The 19,069-nt window shown below is 43.2% G+C and overlaps 1 protein-coding gene across 2 annotated transcripts in view; it reads left to right on the top strand.

Annotated features, from left to right (window-relative positions):
• Nucleotides 1–19,069, top strand: part of LOC120920573 (cubilin-like) — a 146,071-nt gene that overhangs the window by 96,322 nt on the left and 30,680 nt on the right. For both annotated transcript variants that reach the window (XM_040332720.1, XM_040332719.1), the window contains 2 exons: nt 1,626–1,744; nt 3,076–3,286. In XM_040332720.1, coding sequence (XP_040188654.1) covers nt 1,626–1,744; nt 3,076–3,286 — 330 coding nt within the window. The remainder of the gene's footprint in view (nt 1–1,625; nt 1,745–3,075; nt 3,287–19,069) is intronic.

The following is a 19,069-nucleotide window of genomic DNA, read 5'->3' as shown; positions in this document are numbered from 1 at the left end:
AGCAGAAGAGTTCTGTTAACTGGAAAATCAATGGAAAATACACACATGTTTCAAGAAATATCGTAGATAGAAATGTCTATAGCTGCAAGATCTTTTAACAGAAATTAGAATCCTACATATTCTTGTGTTTTTTTTTCTCTGAAGGACTGTTCAAGCATTAATATAGCAATTGATTGCATCATATTGGAATTACATATTAACCCAGTTTGCAGTTACAAGTATGGGAAGTTTGGGGTTTACTGTAGATAATACATTTCCTTGTGTCACTTTTTAGGCTTCAGTGAAATTCAGTACCTTTAATATCCAATCCACTCCTAACTGTGACTCAGACTACATGAGGATCTATGACGGTCCCTCTAAGAACTCTCCTGTGTTGTTGGATAAAATATGCGGAAGTCAAACCATCCCTCCAATCATCGCTTCCACAAGCCAGATGCTGGTCCAGTTTGTCAGTGACGGGCTGTTTCTGGGGTCGGCTTCCAAGCTTCATATAGCTCAGGTATGCTGATTTATTTTATTGGTAAAGAAAATACTGAAGAATCATAGATACAGAGGAGATCCCTCCCAAGGAGGAACTATTGGCACAACAGTTTGATGCCATATAACCTCTGTTTGCAACCTTTGAGGTAATCCATGCAGTTTCTTAGTATATACAATTACATTTTCCAGTTAGATTGTTCAATGTGTATGTTGGTCAACTTTAAGAGTGATAACAATTACCTCTATGGCTTATTTTGGATCAGATACTGTATAAATTCTTCTTTCTTGTGGTATATCTCTGCTGTCTGCCCTTCTGCGAAACTAAGAAGTTGTTAAATTCCTATGGACTTCTTTGCGGTTGACAATATCATCCAAAATTCTCCAGTGTGGAGTGCAGTGACCAGACTTTCTTTTCCCCAGCACTGCATTGGTTAAATGCTTGCTTTGCTTAGGGCAGATTGGCAAAGTTCAAAAAATTACCCTGGCAGCCGGTGGTCATCTATGCTCTCCAATGTCCCAGTATGTGGGCGAGCCCTCAACAAGTTCATGTACAATGCATGACTGCTGATCCTGTGTTGTATTTGATGACATCTGAGAGTCTAAAGCCAGGAGAATGGCAACAAGAAGCAGCTTCAGGGACCAGTAGTACAGCATGGAGGAAGCCTGTGGGAGGGATAAATAAGATAAGCATTTCAACTTATGTATCACCTTCTAGACTAAAGATGCTTGTAACCCAAGCAGTGCAGTGGGGGGAACAATATGGATAGATTTTACAGCATCTGTACTTATACCATTTAGGACAAAATAATAGGTTTGTATGGAAGCCCACCCACCTCCACTACAGTTATTTATTTTCATAGGACACTCCTGTTTTCTAACCAGTGCTCTGTGAAACTTCTGGGTAAGGCAGAACGTGTGACTCTCTCCCATTCCTGCCCTGAAGCAGCATTTGGTGCCTGTGTAGGCCATCTCTACATCTGAGCTCTTCATTGAGGGTTGGAGAGTGGGGTCCTAGCCTAAGAGGAACTTGGAACTTCGAAAAGGGAGGATGAACTATGTATATACAGTATACACATAAACATAAAATGATGTCATATACTATTATAAATCTCCTTACTATATTGATTATATCGATATTCTTACAGTGAAGTGTGGAGGATCCTTCTTTAACTCTCAAGGCAGCTTCACATCTCCGGGATACCCAGGGAACTACAGTCCAAACATGGATTGTAACTTCACCATCACAGCTCCTGTTGGAAATAAGGTAAAACAAGATGCCTTCATAATTCTCCCTAATTATTGGACTTCCTTATTCTCTAAAATTGTCACACAAATAAAATGTAATGTTGTACAGACTCATTACAATCTGAATGTACAACCCCCTTTGAATTTACCAGTGTTCACCAGGGCCTACCTGATTAAATAGAAACGGAATGTATTGTTTAGGGCATTACAATACATGGCTGATGGCAAATCTAATGTAGATTTCTCTAAGATTATCTACCACCAAGACGTTCTGGATCTTTTCCCAGTGATGACAGGAAGTGTTGGTGGTAATTTGTGAAGCTGGCTGAGAACTGGTGGTGTGACATTTGTAAGTGGTTTATAAAGATTTACTTGACTTTGCAGCACTGGACTCATTTCTGCCATCCTGATTGGGAGTAACAGGAGCACAGGGGAGAGGAAGGGAGGGGGCTGATCAGTTTCTTGAGTCTATTGTAGACCGGAGAATGACAAAGAAATCAGCCAGTAATGTAGGAGGAGCACAGAAGATCTCCCAGCTCTGGATTTTTCCTTCCTTGTCCGGAAATTGTAGATTGGTGACCATTACACCGCAGGAATAGAAAGGACTTCCTTTTTCCAACAAGATTCCTAAGCACTGCCTTTTATGTGCAGTATCACCCCTAAAGTGACATAAAACTCTTAAAACAAACAATTCATTTTTTTCATATTAGCAATCACTAGATGTGGTGGCTGCATCCTTTTTCTTTGGCGTTTCCTCATTTTCACCTGGTGATCTGACCAGTAACACTCCTCCTGTATTAGTGAGACTCTACTCTGGATGAATGAGAACAAGAGGCACAACAATCAGCATCAACCTCAGGTTGGGGGAGGAGATTGGGAGGGGAGCATTAAATGTATTAGCAGATTTAAATACACAAGTTGAATCCAAATTCCAGCTCACATTTTATTATCAGTTACAGCAGTTTTTTTTTCTTTTGGGATAAAGGTTTTACATGAATAAATAAAGCTGGTCATCTTAAGCACCCCTGTCAGTGTTGAATAATTTGGCTTATCCATGTAAACTGATAAATTCTGCTGGATAGCTTGTGCTTTTCAAAAACAACAGACTTGCTGGCTGGATCACTAAATGAGCATTGAAGAAAGCCTAAAAAATAAAAACAAAAGCAGCCATCACATGTAAAAATTGGTTATCCGCAATATAAACAATGTTTTGCTCTTGGGTTTAATGTGGCTTTAATTGCAAATACTATTTCAGGTAGACTGTAACATCAATGAATTGTAAGAACCAATATATTCACTCACTTTTATGCATTAAAAACATTGTTAGTGATAATTGTATTTATTTTTCAGATTGCTCTGACCATAAGTGACTTCCATTTAGAGTCTGCCATTATGTGTATGTACGACTATCTAACACTCTTCATGGATGGTACACAAATGGGTCCATTCTGTGGGGATCGCACCATCCCTGTGTATTACTCCAAAGGCAACTCTATGGTTCTTGTATTCCACAGTGACAAGTCTACCCAGGCAAAGGGCTTCCAAGTCTCTTACACCTTCTGTGAGTAGCTCAGTTCTATCTGCGTATATATAATATCAGCAATGGACGTTATAAGATAATAGAGGTCACTTTTTTTGTAAAACGCAGTGAGCTTAATGAAAAAACATATTGCATAAAGAAATATAACACTGCTGTGGTGTAAGAAAAGATTTAATTGCAGGATCTCCGGTTAGATACAAAGCTAAATCATCTTCAATTACAACTATAAAGTACAGAACTGATGCTAGACTTTCCTATTAGATGACCCAGCAAGCACTGAAAATTAGAAACAGCATACAGTATATTGAATGTTTATATGTAAAAAAAAGATTTCCTACAGAAAAAAACAATACAAAAGAAACTAAAATACAATTGACCAAAACCCTCTATAGTCCTCCTTTAAAGCGGAGCTCCACCTTAAAGTGGAACTCCGGCTCATCGGAACCCTCCCCCCCTCCGGTGTCAATTTGACACCTTTCAGGGGGGAGGGGGGGCAGATACCTGTCTAAAGACAGCTATTTGCACCCACTTCCGGCCACACAGTCTGCGGGTAGACTGTCAGATCCCGTGCCCCCCCCCATTGTTTTCTGGGAAACACTCGGCTCCCAGAACAAAGCGGGAGCCATTCAGCACGGCGCAGCGCAACTCGCGCATGCGCCGTAGGGAACCGGGCAGTGAAGCCGGAGCACTTTACTTCCTGGTTCCCTCACCGAGGATGGCGGGGGGCAGCAGAGTGACAAGGGATCGCTCGTCCTCTGCTGCGGACGGCGCTAGACTCCAGGACAGGTAAGTGTGCTGATATTAAAAGTCAGCAGCTGCAGTATTTGAAGCTGCTGGCTTTTAATTTTTTTTTTTCAGCGGACATCCGCTTTAAGCAGACATGATATTCACATGACCTCTAGTGATATTAAAATCTGTTAATAAAATTCAGCGTATCAAAATAAAGACCAACAAGCAATCAACCAACAATGTTCAAAAAATCATCGTTTATTGTATGGGCAGATTTTTTTTGAGTATACACCATTGATACTGGATATACAAATCCATGTAAATGTATTTCTGTTATTTTTTTTTGTTATAGATCAATGAGAAAGTATGAAAGAATAAGGGCTAGGTATTATTTAAATATGGTTTTATTATTTGCTGACATTGACCTCTCTTTGATTACAGTTCAATAGATGAGCAACTGATGTCACAAAGAGAAAATCTACCGGTTCTGGAAGGAAGGCGACATCACTACAGGACACAATGGGAATTTGATGGAACACGTATAGAAAAGTTCACACATTTGTAAACATATATAAATGATTAAATGTACATCGGATCATGCTATTGTTTGCAATTACATTTAAAAATACAAAATAATATTTCTGAAATGTTTTCCCATTTGATTGGTATTTTGATTGGCTTGGTTAGGAATAGGGGAGCTAATTTTGGCGTCCTTTGGTTTCATGGTGGTTTACATTTATCCTATAGTGATAATTCTTATTTCTTTATCTTTCCCTACTTATTATTTTGAGGGCGCGATTGGAATATATATGACAGTCTGATCTGATGTTTTCCTTTCCTTTTTCAAAATAAACTATATTAAAGAATGAATCCATCTCTGTTATTATTTCCGAGTGACATTGTTTCTGATTCCTCAGCGTGACCTAAAGTGAGCATTGCAGTAAAATTAAGTCAATTTATTATTTATTTCAGCCCATTACCCTGTGAAATGCACTGCCCAGGGGCGTACCTACAGGGGTTGCATGGGTAGCCATTGCGACCTGGCCCCATGGGGATACCAGGAGGTCCACACAGCCTCCCTGTATGCCTGGATAGGGGAGCGGCGGGGGCAGGGGCATACAGAGGAGCCAATCCTCCATGTAGCTAATGAATTCCCGCTTCTCCTCTGCTCCCTCCCGCATACATTCAGCAGCTGCAGAAGCGAAATGGAGGACATTGGTTCATCCAAATGCTGCTCCTGCCACCTCCCTATTGTTATTCAGCTGCCCTGGGCTCCTGTGTGCTGTCTCCTGGCCCCCATTGTCCCCACAGTGCTGCTGGGTTTCCTCGTCCTACCTCTCGCTTGCTGCTACAGAGAATCTGTCAGGATGAAGTCTTGACTTAATGAATAGAATCAGTGAATGATACCGATCACTCACTTTTTTTTGTTTATTCATTCATAGCTGAACCAAAGTAAACTGTGTTTACTATGCCTCCGTTTATGAATGAACGGGAAGGTCTGTACAAGCTACCCCTGTTCATTCTGTGCAGCTGAGATTGCATAAAAGGGGGTTGATGAATGTGTCCTCAGTCCATTTCTTTGTCTCAAAAGTGTGATCTTTCACATAAATTTGTAAAAAAAATAAAAATAAAGTAAAATGGTAAAAAAAAAAAAAAAAAAAAAAAAAACTACTGGCACCAGTGGCGGAACTACCAGGGTCACAAAGATTATAAGAACAAAAGATGATCAGGACAGCCGCACTCCAATCAAAACGTAACTTTAATGTAAAAAAACTAGAAACATGCACTACAAGTCACAGCAACGGAACCTAGGACAGCTGACGTGTTTCACACTAACTTCAGTACTTGTAGCATATTTTTCATAAAATGAACCTCTAAGGCCCCGTACACACGACCAAACATGTATGCTGAAACTGGTCCGCGGGCCAGTTTCAGCATACATGTTCGGTCGTGTGTAGGCGCGAGCGGGCCGAATTCCAGCAAACATTTGCCCGCCGGGCCTTTTCCCAGCAGACAAATATTCCTGGACGTGTTTTAAAACCGTCCGCTGGAATCCTGCCCGCTCGGACATGTACGGTCGTCAGTACAGACCTACCGTACATGTCCGAGCGCCCGCCGTCCCTCGCATGCGTCGAATGACTTCGACGCATGTGTAGAAGCCTTTAAATGGCAGGCCCGCCCACGTCGCCGCGTCTTCATCGCGGCGACGACGCGGACACGCCCCGCGTAGTATTTACGCGCGGACTTCTGTACGATGGTTAGTACAACCATCGTACAGAAGCCCTCTGGCAGGCATGTACGGTGAAAACGGTCCGACGGACCGCTTTCATCGTACATGTTTGCTCGTGTGTACCGGGCCTAATACATATATCAATCCTATCCAGACATGTGATCAAAAACAGGTGAAATTGAAAATGCAATTAAGGACTGCCAAAGCACTCCAATCCGGACTAATAAACACCTGCTGTAGTGGAGGTCATGAAGACCTTCTATTTTATAGAACAGGTCGCAGGTGATAAAAATCTATTAAAAGGAATAGACTAAGGTTATAAATAATAAAAACACAATGCAAGAATACATATATGTTACATATAAATTATTACAGGCAACCACAAAAATAATTAAATACATACATAGAGTAAGTTTGAAAATAAATATGGTTTGTGAATACAGGTAGGGGTTTCTCCACTACTTATTAAATGTGAAACGCCATTATGTGAAAAACAACAATATGTATCCTGTTTAGGTGAATATCATGGCCCAGATTCAAGAAGCACTTGCGCGGGAGCAAGTGTGATTTGCGCCGCGCAAGTACTGATTTGCTCCCATGCAAATTTGCGGCTGATTCTGTAAACCAGTTAAGCCTGAAATGCGGCCATTTTCCCGCGCACGCAGCCTAGCTGCTCCGGCGCAATTATAGCGCAATTTTGCGCGGGGTGTAAGTTGCGTCTTCATGGAATTCCCTCAGTGAATATGCAAATTAGGTACTGCCGATGATTCAGAAACATGCGCGTGTGATGCGCATCTTGCGCTGGAAGCGCGCAAGCTTTTTTCCCCGGGCAAACTTGCTCCTGCTAAAAGCAGGGGCAAGTTAGCAAAAGATGGCCAAATGTCATCTGAAGGAGCGCACAACTTCAGCAGCACCTAGACAACCACGGCTGACCTGCGGCAGAAGGCAATCAGTGATTTTTATGAAATAGCCAGATTTCCACGCACTGTGGGTGCAATAGATTGTACCCATGTGGCACTACGCCCCCCCCCCCGGCTCCTCGAGCATATCTACTGCAACAGGAAACATTGGCATTCGATAAATGTGCAGGTGATTGTGGATGCACATGGCCTCATATGGCATGTCCGTGCCAAACACCCAGGGTCAAGCCATGACAGTTTTATTTACCGACACAGCCCCATCCCAACCGAGTTTGACCAGAACATGTATGGAGACAGCTGGCTGATTGGTGAGTGACATGGGTGTCAGGTATGACTGAGCCCCCCCCCCCCATGATGCAGACATCACAAGGGGCACATGCACGACTAACATCCTCCTGTCTTTTCCCTTCCAGGTGACTCTGCATATGCCCTGGGACCTCACATGATGACCCCATATCGTAACCCTCAAACACCAGGAGAGGAAAGATTTAACTAAGCCCATGCACGTACCCGTGCGGTGGTGGAGCGCACATTTGGCATCCTTAAATCTCGATTCAGATGTCTGGGTAAATCAGGGGGGACCCTGTTGTATTCACCCAACTTTGTGTGCCAAATCGTCGGGGCATGTTGTATTCTCCACAATTTTGCTGAGAGAAAGGGCATGCACATTGAGCTACGCAATGACCTTACCCCCGAACCACGCAACCCCCCCCCCCAAGAAACACTACCGGATCTTCTGAGGGAAGAGCAATCCGGAATGGTCTTGTGGAACGTCTCTTTGCACATTAAACACACCCTGATCTTGTCACAAGTATAATGCATGTATGCACACCACTGTAGTCCCTAGCACACTCCCGACACATGCACCCCAAATTGGATTAGACCCAACAATACCCCATGGTATTAGGGAGCAGCAACGCCGCGTCAAGGCTCCAATTATGTTGCTGTCCATTCATACACCTTTCACATGGCAGAGGGTGACACCCCTTTTCCAGCAGGAGTGCCACCCCCCCCCCCCATTCACACACCAGTCACACTGTAGTATACACTCCTCACCGTGTGTAGGGACTACAAATAAATATAAAAGCTCATATCCTGAGCATATATCAAAAATAAAATAAACTCATATCCTGAGCATATATCAAAAAAAAAATAAACTCATATTCTGAGCATAAAATAAATGTAGAAATTAGATAATTTTTTTGATTTTTTCTTTGGGCCAAGGGTGCCCCGGCTCTGGCTCCTCAATCTCCGTGGTGCGGAGGAGGCATGGGGTGGGGATTGAGGGGGGGAGGAGCATCAACCCCTACTTCCACACTCCTCGCAGGTGGTGGCTGCATGCCCTCCATGGCGTTGGCCAGGCGGGCGAGGACTGGGCCAACATCCGCATTTGGCGGTGGTGGTATCCCGCTGATGACGGCGGGTAACTCTCCCCTCCTCCCGCACTGCAGCGGTGTTGGCCTGCACAGCAGCGGTGTTGGCCTCCACCGCAGCTGCCATCCTGCTTAATAAAGCGGGGGCGTTCTCCTGAGCCACCAAGCAGGTGACTATGGCCTTGGAGTTGCCACTTATTTCCGCCAGGCTCTGTGAGACATGTTTGTCCCGGTCTGCATGCAGGGTGAGGGCATGCTGCACAGAGGTGGAGGTGGATGCCATGCTGTCCGCCAGACGTCGAACATCTCCCACCATGGCCCCTATATGGCGGGTCTGCAGGGCCTGCTCCTCCAGCAGACCGTCACGGAGGCTGGAGGATATATGCCTCGTTTTGGACAGAGCCTTCCTGGGAGGAGAGGCTCGGGCACGGACAGAGGGAGAAGGGGAGGGGTTCACAATGGAGGGGCTTGCCCTGGAGGGGGATGACGTGCTGGGCGGGGGGGTGGTGGGTTGCTCAGGGATGGTGGTATCCTCCTGGAGGGAGCCAGAGTCCTCCTGGATTAGGGAAAAGGAATCCTCCTCCAAAACAACTTCCTCCACCATACTTGGCCCCGGTAGGATCTCCTCCTGGACCAGCATAGCCATAATGTCCATGGGGCCTGACTGGACCCCTGGCTCTGGTATGGATGGCGTGGGTCGACCCGCAGCCGAAGACGGCCCAGCTTCATCATCATCCTCACCACCTGTGGATGACACCAAAACGAAATATTTTGCTGGTGCAACACACTGCTCACATGTTCACTTCTACCCCCTCCCATGATGCACAGCAGATATGAAACAAAAATAATAGTTCCATCTTCACTTCTACCCACAAATATGTTCACTTCTACCCCCTCCCATGATGCACAGCAGATATGAAACAAAAATAACTTACCAGTCCCCAAGTTCCCAACAGTGGAGTCGTACCCTGCAAGTCCCTCCACCTGCTCCTGCACAAAAGTTTGGGCAATAAGCTCCTCCTCATGATTTAGGCGGATCTTACATCGCGGTCCACCTCCCGTGCCACCGGTATGTTTTCGGATAAGAGACAGTTTATCCCGGACCCTGCGCCTCATATCATTCATTTTTTTTGAATGTCATCCCAGGAACGATCTTCATTACCCAGGGCATTGATGTCCAGGGCTATGGCTTCAAAGATAGCCCTCCTTTGGGCAACGGTGGTGTTTGCCCGCTGGGCACCATATAGAAGTTCTTTATGTTGCTGGAGTGCAGCAATTAAGATGTCCATCTCCGCAGCCACGAAGTTTGCCTTTCTTTTTTTAGTTCCTTTGGGAGGTGCCATCTCTTCAAAATGGGCTGAATTTCCTTGCTCAGGGGGGGTTGGAAAAAGCAGGATGAAATTCAGCAAAGAACCTGCGCAAGTCTGCTCCTATTTATTTGCTCAGTGAAAGCAGCTGAGCAGGATTTGCCCTGAAAGTATGCTAGGCGCAGTTTGACGAATGCGCAGACGGCAGCGCTATAACTGCGCATGCGCGCGCCCGGCGCAAACCTCTGCTGAGCCGAAAAATCCTCATTTACATAGGGGCACACCCACTTTGACTTGCACAGCCTTGCGCCCTCAGCTTTGCCTTAAACAGGAGCAAATTAAATGAACAAACGATTCCTGAATCAGGTGGCAATTTGGCGAAATTGCCCCAGCGCAGAGAAATTCAGCTGAGCAGCTCATGTGTAAGTAATGGGCAAATCTACCTGAATCTGGGCCCATGTGTATACATCTACCGTGATTAATATATGTAGCCATAGCCAATGGCACAGGTAGTGGTAATTAAACCTGAATAGTCTAAGAAGTGCAAAAAGAAATAAATGGGGAAACAACTCAAATTATATGGTGAATAATAATATGAACAAGTGAAAACATTTGTGATTAGTAGTGTCATGTGAAAAGGTAAACAAATAAAAATAAACTAAAATATGTGGTGTTGTGAAAAGAGCACAACACCAACCGCAATAAATGCAAAAAGTGGAAAAAGAGGGGGTAGGCAAACCTACCACATTAACTATATATATGTGTATACGTATACCTCCATAGTTCAATAATTGAAGGAACATAAAAGTGAATGTAGAAAAAAGCCTTAGTTGAATAATCCCTCTACCACCTCTAATGTTTTTTATTTTGTATTTTATTTTCTAAACCTTGTATTTTATATCATGTATTATTTACTCTTAAAATACCCAAACATATTTGTCACCAAACAAATTAATAAGTTAATAAAACATGGTGAAAGGATGGGACAGGTTGAAATCGAAAAAGGTACAAGAAATGACACCTATATATGCTCGTAAATTGGGCTATTGATTAGCCGATGGTCGTAAATTAAACTGTTGATGAGCCAATTGCGCATGCTAGGAGGGAAAAACCGGGGCCGGTAAAATGGCCGTAATTCTGTTTCAACCCTAGGTATTGGGCACATGTAAATAGTATATAGGAGGACATAAATATCCTAACCGGCACATAAACCAGGCTGTGACACCAACAAAGTAGTAACAGGTGTCTTAAATAGCTGTGACCCAAAACAGAAAATCTCGGTCATAAATAAAGACCGAAAAGTTCAAAAATTCAAAAAAGTTAATTAATTAAATATCCCGGATTTAACGAAAAAATGGTAATAACTACAATTTGATTCCAGAATTCCCATATTGACATGTTAGGATATAGTGAGTAGACATGAGAATGTGAAGGTGTCAAAGTTATTATGTATTTTACCGATGTCTATATTGCTATATTGCAGTATGTTTGTACGGTGAATCCAACAGGCACCTATTCTTCAACATATGTCCACATACACTAAACACATGTCCATATGGGATCGCAGTCAAATCAAAACAAAAAATTTTGCATTGTGTATGGACCAATGAATGAAATGAAAAACACTCATTGGAAAAAAATATATTATAGTTGTTAAATATCCATTGTCCATACACAATACATACCACTGAACATCTAAAGCATCCCGTAGATATAAAAAGAAAAAATTATTTTAGTTTATAAATATGAACACTAAACTAAAAACATCCCAATCTGCACTGGATGTTTATGAAATTAAAAAGATATACGGACTCCCGTTCCAATGTTCAAAGTTTCCACACAGGTAAAAAAAACGCATATTGTAAAGGAAGAAAAGAAGAAACGGGAGAAGTTTTCTGACAATAAGTTGCATATTGGGCTTTAAAATGAGCACTTTTGAATTCGAACGTTCGAGTCCCATAGACGTCAATGGGGTTCTAAATGTTCGTGCCAATGTTCGGTCCGTTTGAAGGTTCTAGTGCGAACTGAACGGGGGGTGTTCGGCTCATTCCTATACTATAGGTGTCAAGGCCCTATATAGTACTATTCCTCATGACGAGGGCCTCGCAGCTATACGCCATGTTCTCACACAAATCGGACAGCATGAATATCAGTATAACAAATTCATTCTACATGCCCTAGATTTTTTCCTTAAACACAACATGTTCTCATTTAACAGGGGCCACTTCCTTCAGGCCATGGGGACGTTTTGTGCCCTGGCCTATGCCAACTGGTACCTATATTTGTAGTATGTGATGGATCAGAGCTTTTTCTTAATGAATTAATTACACCAATTAATACAAATTATTTCAATCTAAAATTTATGATGTCATCGAGTGCTACCAAATAGGGTTGCACCGATACCACTTTTTTAGCCAGTAGTTTTTTTTGGGGGGGGGAGTGGACAGCCGGTGTCAGTTTTTTATCATATTTATTTCTTATTATTTTTACAATTTTACTTTAAAATATTTATTTATTACAATGCTTCCTTTTTTATTTAATTTGTATTTAACCCTATGGTGGGTAGGGGAACTTTGGTGAGATGTTACATAGTTACATAGTTACATAGTTACATAGTTAGTCAGGTTGAAAAAAGACACAAGTCCATCCAGTTCAACCACAAAAAAAATAAACAAACAAAATAAAAAACACAATACAATCCCATACACCCAACTCCATACCCACAGTTGATCCAGAGGAAGGCAAAAAACCCCAGCAGAGCATAATCCAATTTGCTACAGCAGGGGAAAAAATTCCTTCCTGATCCCCCGAGAGGCAATCGGATTTACCCTGGATCAACTTTACCTACAAATCTTAGTACTCAGTTATTTTATGTACATTTAGGAAAGAATCCAGGCCTTTCTTAAAGCAATCTACTGAGCTGGCCAGAACCACCTCTGGAGGGAGTCTGTTCCACATTTTCACAGCTCTTACTGTGAAAAACCTTTCCGTATTTGGAGGTGAAATCTCTTTTCCTCTAGACGTAAAGAGTGCCCCCTTGTCCTCAGTGTTGACCGTAAAGTGAATAACTCAACACCAAGTACACTGTATGGACCTCTTATATATTTGTACATGTTGATCATATCCCCCCTATTTCTCCTCTTCTCAAGAGTGAATAGATTTAGTTCTTCTAATCTTTCCTCATAGCTGAGCTCCTCCATGCCTCTTATCAGTTTGGTTGCTCTTCTCTGCACTTTCTCCAGTTCTCCGAGATGTCAGGGGTCTAAACAGACCTATGACATCTCCCCTTTGAGACATGGAAAGGAATTGAGGATAGAGATTCCCCAGTCCTTTTCTCAGCAGCCTCAGCTGCACTGAACATGAATGGACAGGAGACCGAGGCCCCTCTATCTACGATTTACGATGCTCAGTTATGAGTGGACAGAGTCAGTGATCACTGACCCTGTCTATTCAGAAAAAGAAGGAGCCAGTAAATATAGGCTCCTTTCTCTCGCTCTCGATCCTGAAACAGAGGAGCACATAGAGGGTGACCGGAGGAGGAGAGAGGGACCAGAGGAGCCCATGGAGGAGCACAGAGGAGGACACAGAGGGGAGCTGGAGGAGGACAGGGGGGGACCAGAGGAGCCCACAGAGGAGGACACAGAGGGAGCCAGAGGAGGATACAGGGGACACTCAGGAAGGTTTGGTGCGGCGGTGGGGGGAGTTATAATCACGGATCTCCTTGTGTGGCTTTCAATAAACCAGCTGAAAGCTGCGGAGGGGAGAAGAGGAGAAGTGGCTGTTAGCTGCTTTTTTGAAAGACACACAGGGAGATCCGTGATTATAACTTCCCCCACCACAGCTCCGATCATCCCTGAGTCCAGGTATCAGACTAGGCATCAAGAGCATTTGCAGGTGTACAAGTATTCCTGCAAATGCTCGGTATCAGCTCTGATTCCGATACTAATATCAGAATCGGTGCCACCCTACTACCAAAATTACTTTTTTAGATGTTCTCATCCAAAAACAAACTGATAGTCACCTCTCTAGTGAACATTTCCGCAAACCGATAGCAGGCAATTCGCTACTTCATGCCTCAAGTTTTCACCCTAAACCCTACTGGCCTCCATTCCCTACAGCCAGTATTTCAGGGCTAGGCGGAATTGTTCAGATGATGCCTGCTTCCAAAAGAAGCTAACATTTTGAGGGCAAGACTCCTTGAGCGAGGCCATTCTAAAACCTCCTCAAATGAGCCTACAAACGAGCATATAGTCAATCACGTCAGGATCTCCTATTCTCCCAAAGAGAACTGAAAAAAAGATGATACTCTTAAGATCATCACCATCATTGCAACCCAAGCAGGTAAAACACATACTAACCAAATATTAACATCTACTGATAAGGGATGAGCTGAACACCCCCTGGTTCAGTTCACACCAGAACAAATTGTGCGAACATGCGAACACCGTTAAAGTCTATGGGACACGAACGTGAAAAACCAAAAGTGTTACATTTCAAGGCTTATATGCAAGTTATATATAGAAATGGGGGGTACTAATGCGCAAACCAAAGGGGGAATAACTGGAAAAAACGAAACTATAATAAGTAGCAGCCACCTGATGAATGTTCACACACTAATAACAGTAAAAAAATGGGGGAGGTAAGGGGGCGCTTACTAAAAAGTTAATAAGACTAAATATACAAAACGTGCATTAATCATCAATAGTGCAAAATAAATAGGTGAAAATAATAATAAAAACCTGTGAATAAATCTTCATAAAACTACACAAATAAAAATAGTGACAATCCGGTGCAAACAATTCTTCTGTGCACAATATCCGTGCAAAATAGCAATTCTCAAAAACACGTGCAAACAGTACAAGTCTTTTTCCCATCACTCAGTGATTCTGTTTTTGAATTTGTTTCTTTTTTTCTGACATGTTGGTGTTATATCTTTCACTTGGATGTTATAAGTTGCACTGAGTAAATACAGCTGGATAAAACAAAAATCTGTGTCTGTCTTCATTTCAGGCTGAAAAGCAACAAAATGTAATTATTTTAAAGGGGGGGTAATTGTTTTGTATACCCATTTGTATATATGGAAATGTATTGATGTAGGTAATTGTATTTCAGTTATGATTTACATTATAGATATCTACCTCTGTGTTTTTCCTGAAGAAGGGGACCATATGGTGAGAGTGGGTGGGCCAGTGAAATTAACCTGTTTCTTTGGCGTGAACGGACAATTCAAAGGTTTACTTTAGCTCACAGCTAATTACTATTATTAGTATGAAACATGTTACATGTGGTCACATGGTCATTACTAAGGTAAGGTTGTGCGTAACTGAGTTCATCTATTTATTTTTTTACATTTTTTGTAATGACTTTGTGACTTTCTCATTTTATTATGTCACACTGCTTAGTAAATATCCAGTTGTATTTTGTATGCAGTAGAATTGATTTCTTACAGCTGACATATAATGACATGTTTTTCAAGAAGGCTATGGATTACATTTCCAAGCTTCAAGGCAAAAAATAAATACATTTTAGACGTGGGAGATAAAGAATATAATTATATGTAAAGGGATAGTTCACCTTTCCTGAAAACATGAAAATGGGACCTAACATAGGACGCAATCCCAACCCCCCTGTTCCCGCTGTACTTCCCTCCCACAATCCTGAGCTGTCAGGGCTCCTGCAAGCCTCTCCACCATTTCAGGAATTTGAAATCCTCACTGCTTTCTTTCCTCTCCATCCAGCACTGTAAGGACGGACCAGATGGATTCTGAGTGGGCACCGTCACATGGACGGGGCACATCCCGTGATGTACAATAGAGATAATTGGATTTTTGAACTTACCTGTAAAATATTATTTTTGGAGTATATCACAGGACACAGAGATCCACTCCTTCCCCTCTATGTTAAGGTGTGTGGCTTGTCTTTTTTGCCAGTGTCCAATCACATATAGGTGGTGCGTAACCCTTATGAGTAAAGAAACTCAAAGAAATGGATTTTACAGGAAAGTGCATAAATCCAATTTTATTCTCTAGGACAGTCCAAAGCACTGTCATGGTGATATTAAAATATTCTATAAAGAAATACCCTTTTTATAAATGTTATTCAAATGGATATAGGGGGCCTCAAGTGCTGCTCCTGGCATAAACATGTGGCATAATTTTCAGTAAAAAAACAAAGGGATAGAGTGGTGCCAAACAGCCTCATAAAGTAGTAATACAGTATATTACTAAAAGTAGGATGCCTGCCTTAACACGCATATGAACTTTAATGGCATCCCAGTCTTATGCCGCGTACATGGACTTTTTTCATCGGAAATTCCAACCGTGTGGGGGCCACATCAGACTTTTTCCGTCAGTATTTAGAAATGCAAACATGTTTTTTTTTCCGATGGAATAAAAAACGATAGGAAATTCCTATCGTCTGTGTGCAACTCCGACGGAGAAAAAAAACAAGCATGCTCAGAAGCATTGAAATTAATTTTTCTCGGCTCGCCGTAGTGTTTTACGTCTCCGCGTTTAAGTCAGCTTCATTGGAATTCGTATGGAAAATTCCATCGGAAATTCCGATCGTGTGTACATGGCTTAAGTCTTAGGCTGCGTACACACGGTCGGTCCCAAACCGATGAAAACGGACTGAAGGACCTTTTCATTGGTCCAAACCGATCGTGTATGGGCCCCATCGGTCAGTTATCCTTTGGTCAAAAATTTTAGAACTTACTTTAAAATTGAACTGATGGACACCTAACCGATTGGTCAAACCTGATGGTTATTATGCAAAAGCATCGGTTATAAACCCGCGCATGCTCAGAATCAAGTCGACGCATGCTTGGAAACATTGAACTTCATTTTTCTCTGCACGTCGTTGTGTTTTACGTCACCTCGTTGGACTCAATTGTTTTTTTAACTGATGGTGTGTAGGCACATCAGACCATCAGTCCGCTTAATCGGACTGATGGTCTGAAATGGATATTAAGGGGAACCCCGCCGTCAATTTAAAAAAAATGACGTGGGGTTCCCCCAAATATCCATTCCAGACCCTTCAGGTCTGGTGTGGATTTTAAGGGGAACTCCACCCCAAATTTAAAAGAAAAATGGCGTGGAGTTCCCCCAAAAATCCACACCAGACCCCTTATCCGAGCACGTTAACCTGGCCGGCCGCAGAAAAGAGAGGGGGACAGAGTGCGGCCCCCCCTCTCCTGAACCGTACCAGGCCACATGCCCTCAACATGGGGAGGACAAGGGCCTCATCCCCACAACCCTTGCCCGGTGGTTGTGGGGGGTCTGCGGGTGGGGGGCTTATCAGAATCTGGAAGACCCCTTTAACAAAAGGGACCCCCCAGATCCTGGCCCCCCATGTGAATTGGTAATGGGGTACATTGTACCCCTACCATTTCACAAAGGAAGTGTAAATAGTTGGAAAAAACACACACACACCGTAGAAAAAAGTCCTTTATTAATAAAAATAAAATAAAAAAAAATCCAGCGGTGGTAATCCACTCTCGGTCCGGCTTCCTGCTCCAACGTTGTCTTGATCTCCTCTCCGGTCCAGCGATGAGAAGATCTTCCGGCATCCAGAGCTCCAGAGCACAGCATCGGAGGCCGCCTCTCTCCGCCGGACACAGCCCAGCGGAATGACACGGTGAAGCTGTGACATTTCTTATATAGGGGAGGCGGGCCCACCCGTCACATGACCCCACCCCCTCTGATGCAAGGGTGAACACTGGGCTTCCCCAGTGACGTAGCAGAGGGTGCATCAGAGTGCGGGGTCATGTGACAGGTGGCCTCGCCTCCCCTATATAAAAAATGTCAAAGCTTCACCCCGCGTCATTCCGCTGGGCTGTGTCCAGCGGAGGAGGAGGTTGGCGATGCTGCGCTCGGGATGATGGATCTTCTCATCCCTGGACCGGAGAACACCTGTCGCTGGATACAGACAACGTTGGAGCAGAAAGCCGGGACCGAGTGGATTACCTCCGCTGGATTTTTTTGATTTTTTTATTAATAAAGGACTTTTTTCTACGGTGTGTGTGTGTTTTTTTAACTATTTACACTTCCTTCGTGAAATGCTAGGGGTACAATTACCCCATTACCAATTCACATGGGGGTGGCAGGATCTGGGGGTCCCCTTTTTTAAAGGGGTCTTCCAGATTCTGATAAGCCCCCCACCCGCAGACCCCCACAACCACCGGGAAAGGGTTGTGGGGATGAGGCCCTTGTCCCCATCAACATGGGGACATCCTCCCCATGTTGAGGACATGTGGCCTGGTACGGTTCAGGAGAGGGGCGGCCGCACTTTGTCCCCCCTCTTTTCTGTGGCCGGCCAGGTTAATGTGCTCGGATAAGGGGTCTGGTGTGGATTTTTGGGGGAAGTCCACGCCATTTTTAAAAAAAAATTGGGTGTGAAGTTCCCCTTAAAATCCACACCAGACCTGAAGGGTCTGGAATGGATAGTTGGGGAACCCCACGTCATTTTTTTTTTTAAATTGACGGCAGGGTTCCCCTTAATATCCATTCCAGACCTGAAGGGCCTGGTAATTGAATTTGAGGGGACCCCCACGCTATTTTTTTATTTTTTTTTATGAATTGAATTCGCTCTCTGAATTGCCAGAGCTGACAATCCATTATAGCCGCAAGTCAGTTTTAAATGTCTTTTCTTCTTTCAAAAATAACACTTTGTGCATAGAGACAGTTCTAAGTACGGGAAACATGCGCTTTTTTCACATGCTAACTTTACACCCCCCCAGGTACGAAATTTAAAGGAATATTTCACTTTTATTGTTTCACTTTTAGCATTATTGAATTCACTGCTCCTGAAAAAACTGCCTTTTTAAAACTTTTTTTGCATTGATACATTTCCCCTGGGACAGGACCCAGGTCCCTAAACACTTTTTAGGACAATAACTTGCATATTAGCCTTTAAAATTAGCACTTTAGATTTCAAACGTTCGAGTCCCATACCCTTTAATAGAGTTCTAAAGTTCACACGAACATTTGGTGTGTTCGCAAGTTCTGGTGCGAACCGAACAGGGGGGTGTTCGGCTCATCCCTAGCCAGGACTTCTTGTCCACATTAGTGGATGACCTCACAAGTGTGTGCTTCTGGAAAAATGGTCAAACATTCCTAAACCTTATGGACAGCTTTCCCAGAAAAGTTGAAACTCTTATTGCTGCAAAGGGTCAAAAGGTGGGCGAACTTAATATTGAACTCAACGGACTAAGACTGGGATGCCATTAAAGTTTATGCCCTTTGTAA

Source organism: Rana temporaria, chromosome 13 (genome assembly GCF_905171775.1).
Source record: "Rana temporaria chromosome 13, aRanTem1.1, whole genome shotgun sequence".
Classification (NCBI taxonomy): domain Eukaryota; kingdom Metazoa; phylum Chordata; class Amphibia; order Anura; family Ranidae; genus Rana; species Rana temporaria.
This window is presented reverse-complemented; position numbering and strand designations above follow the sequence as displayed.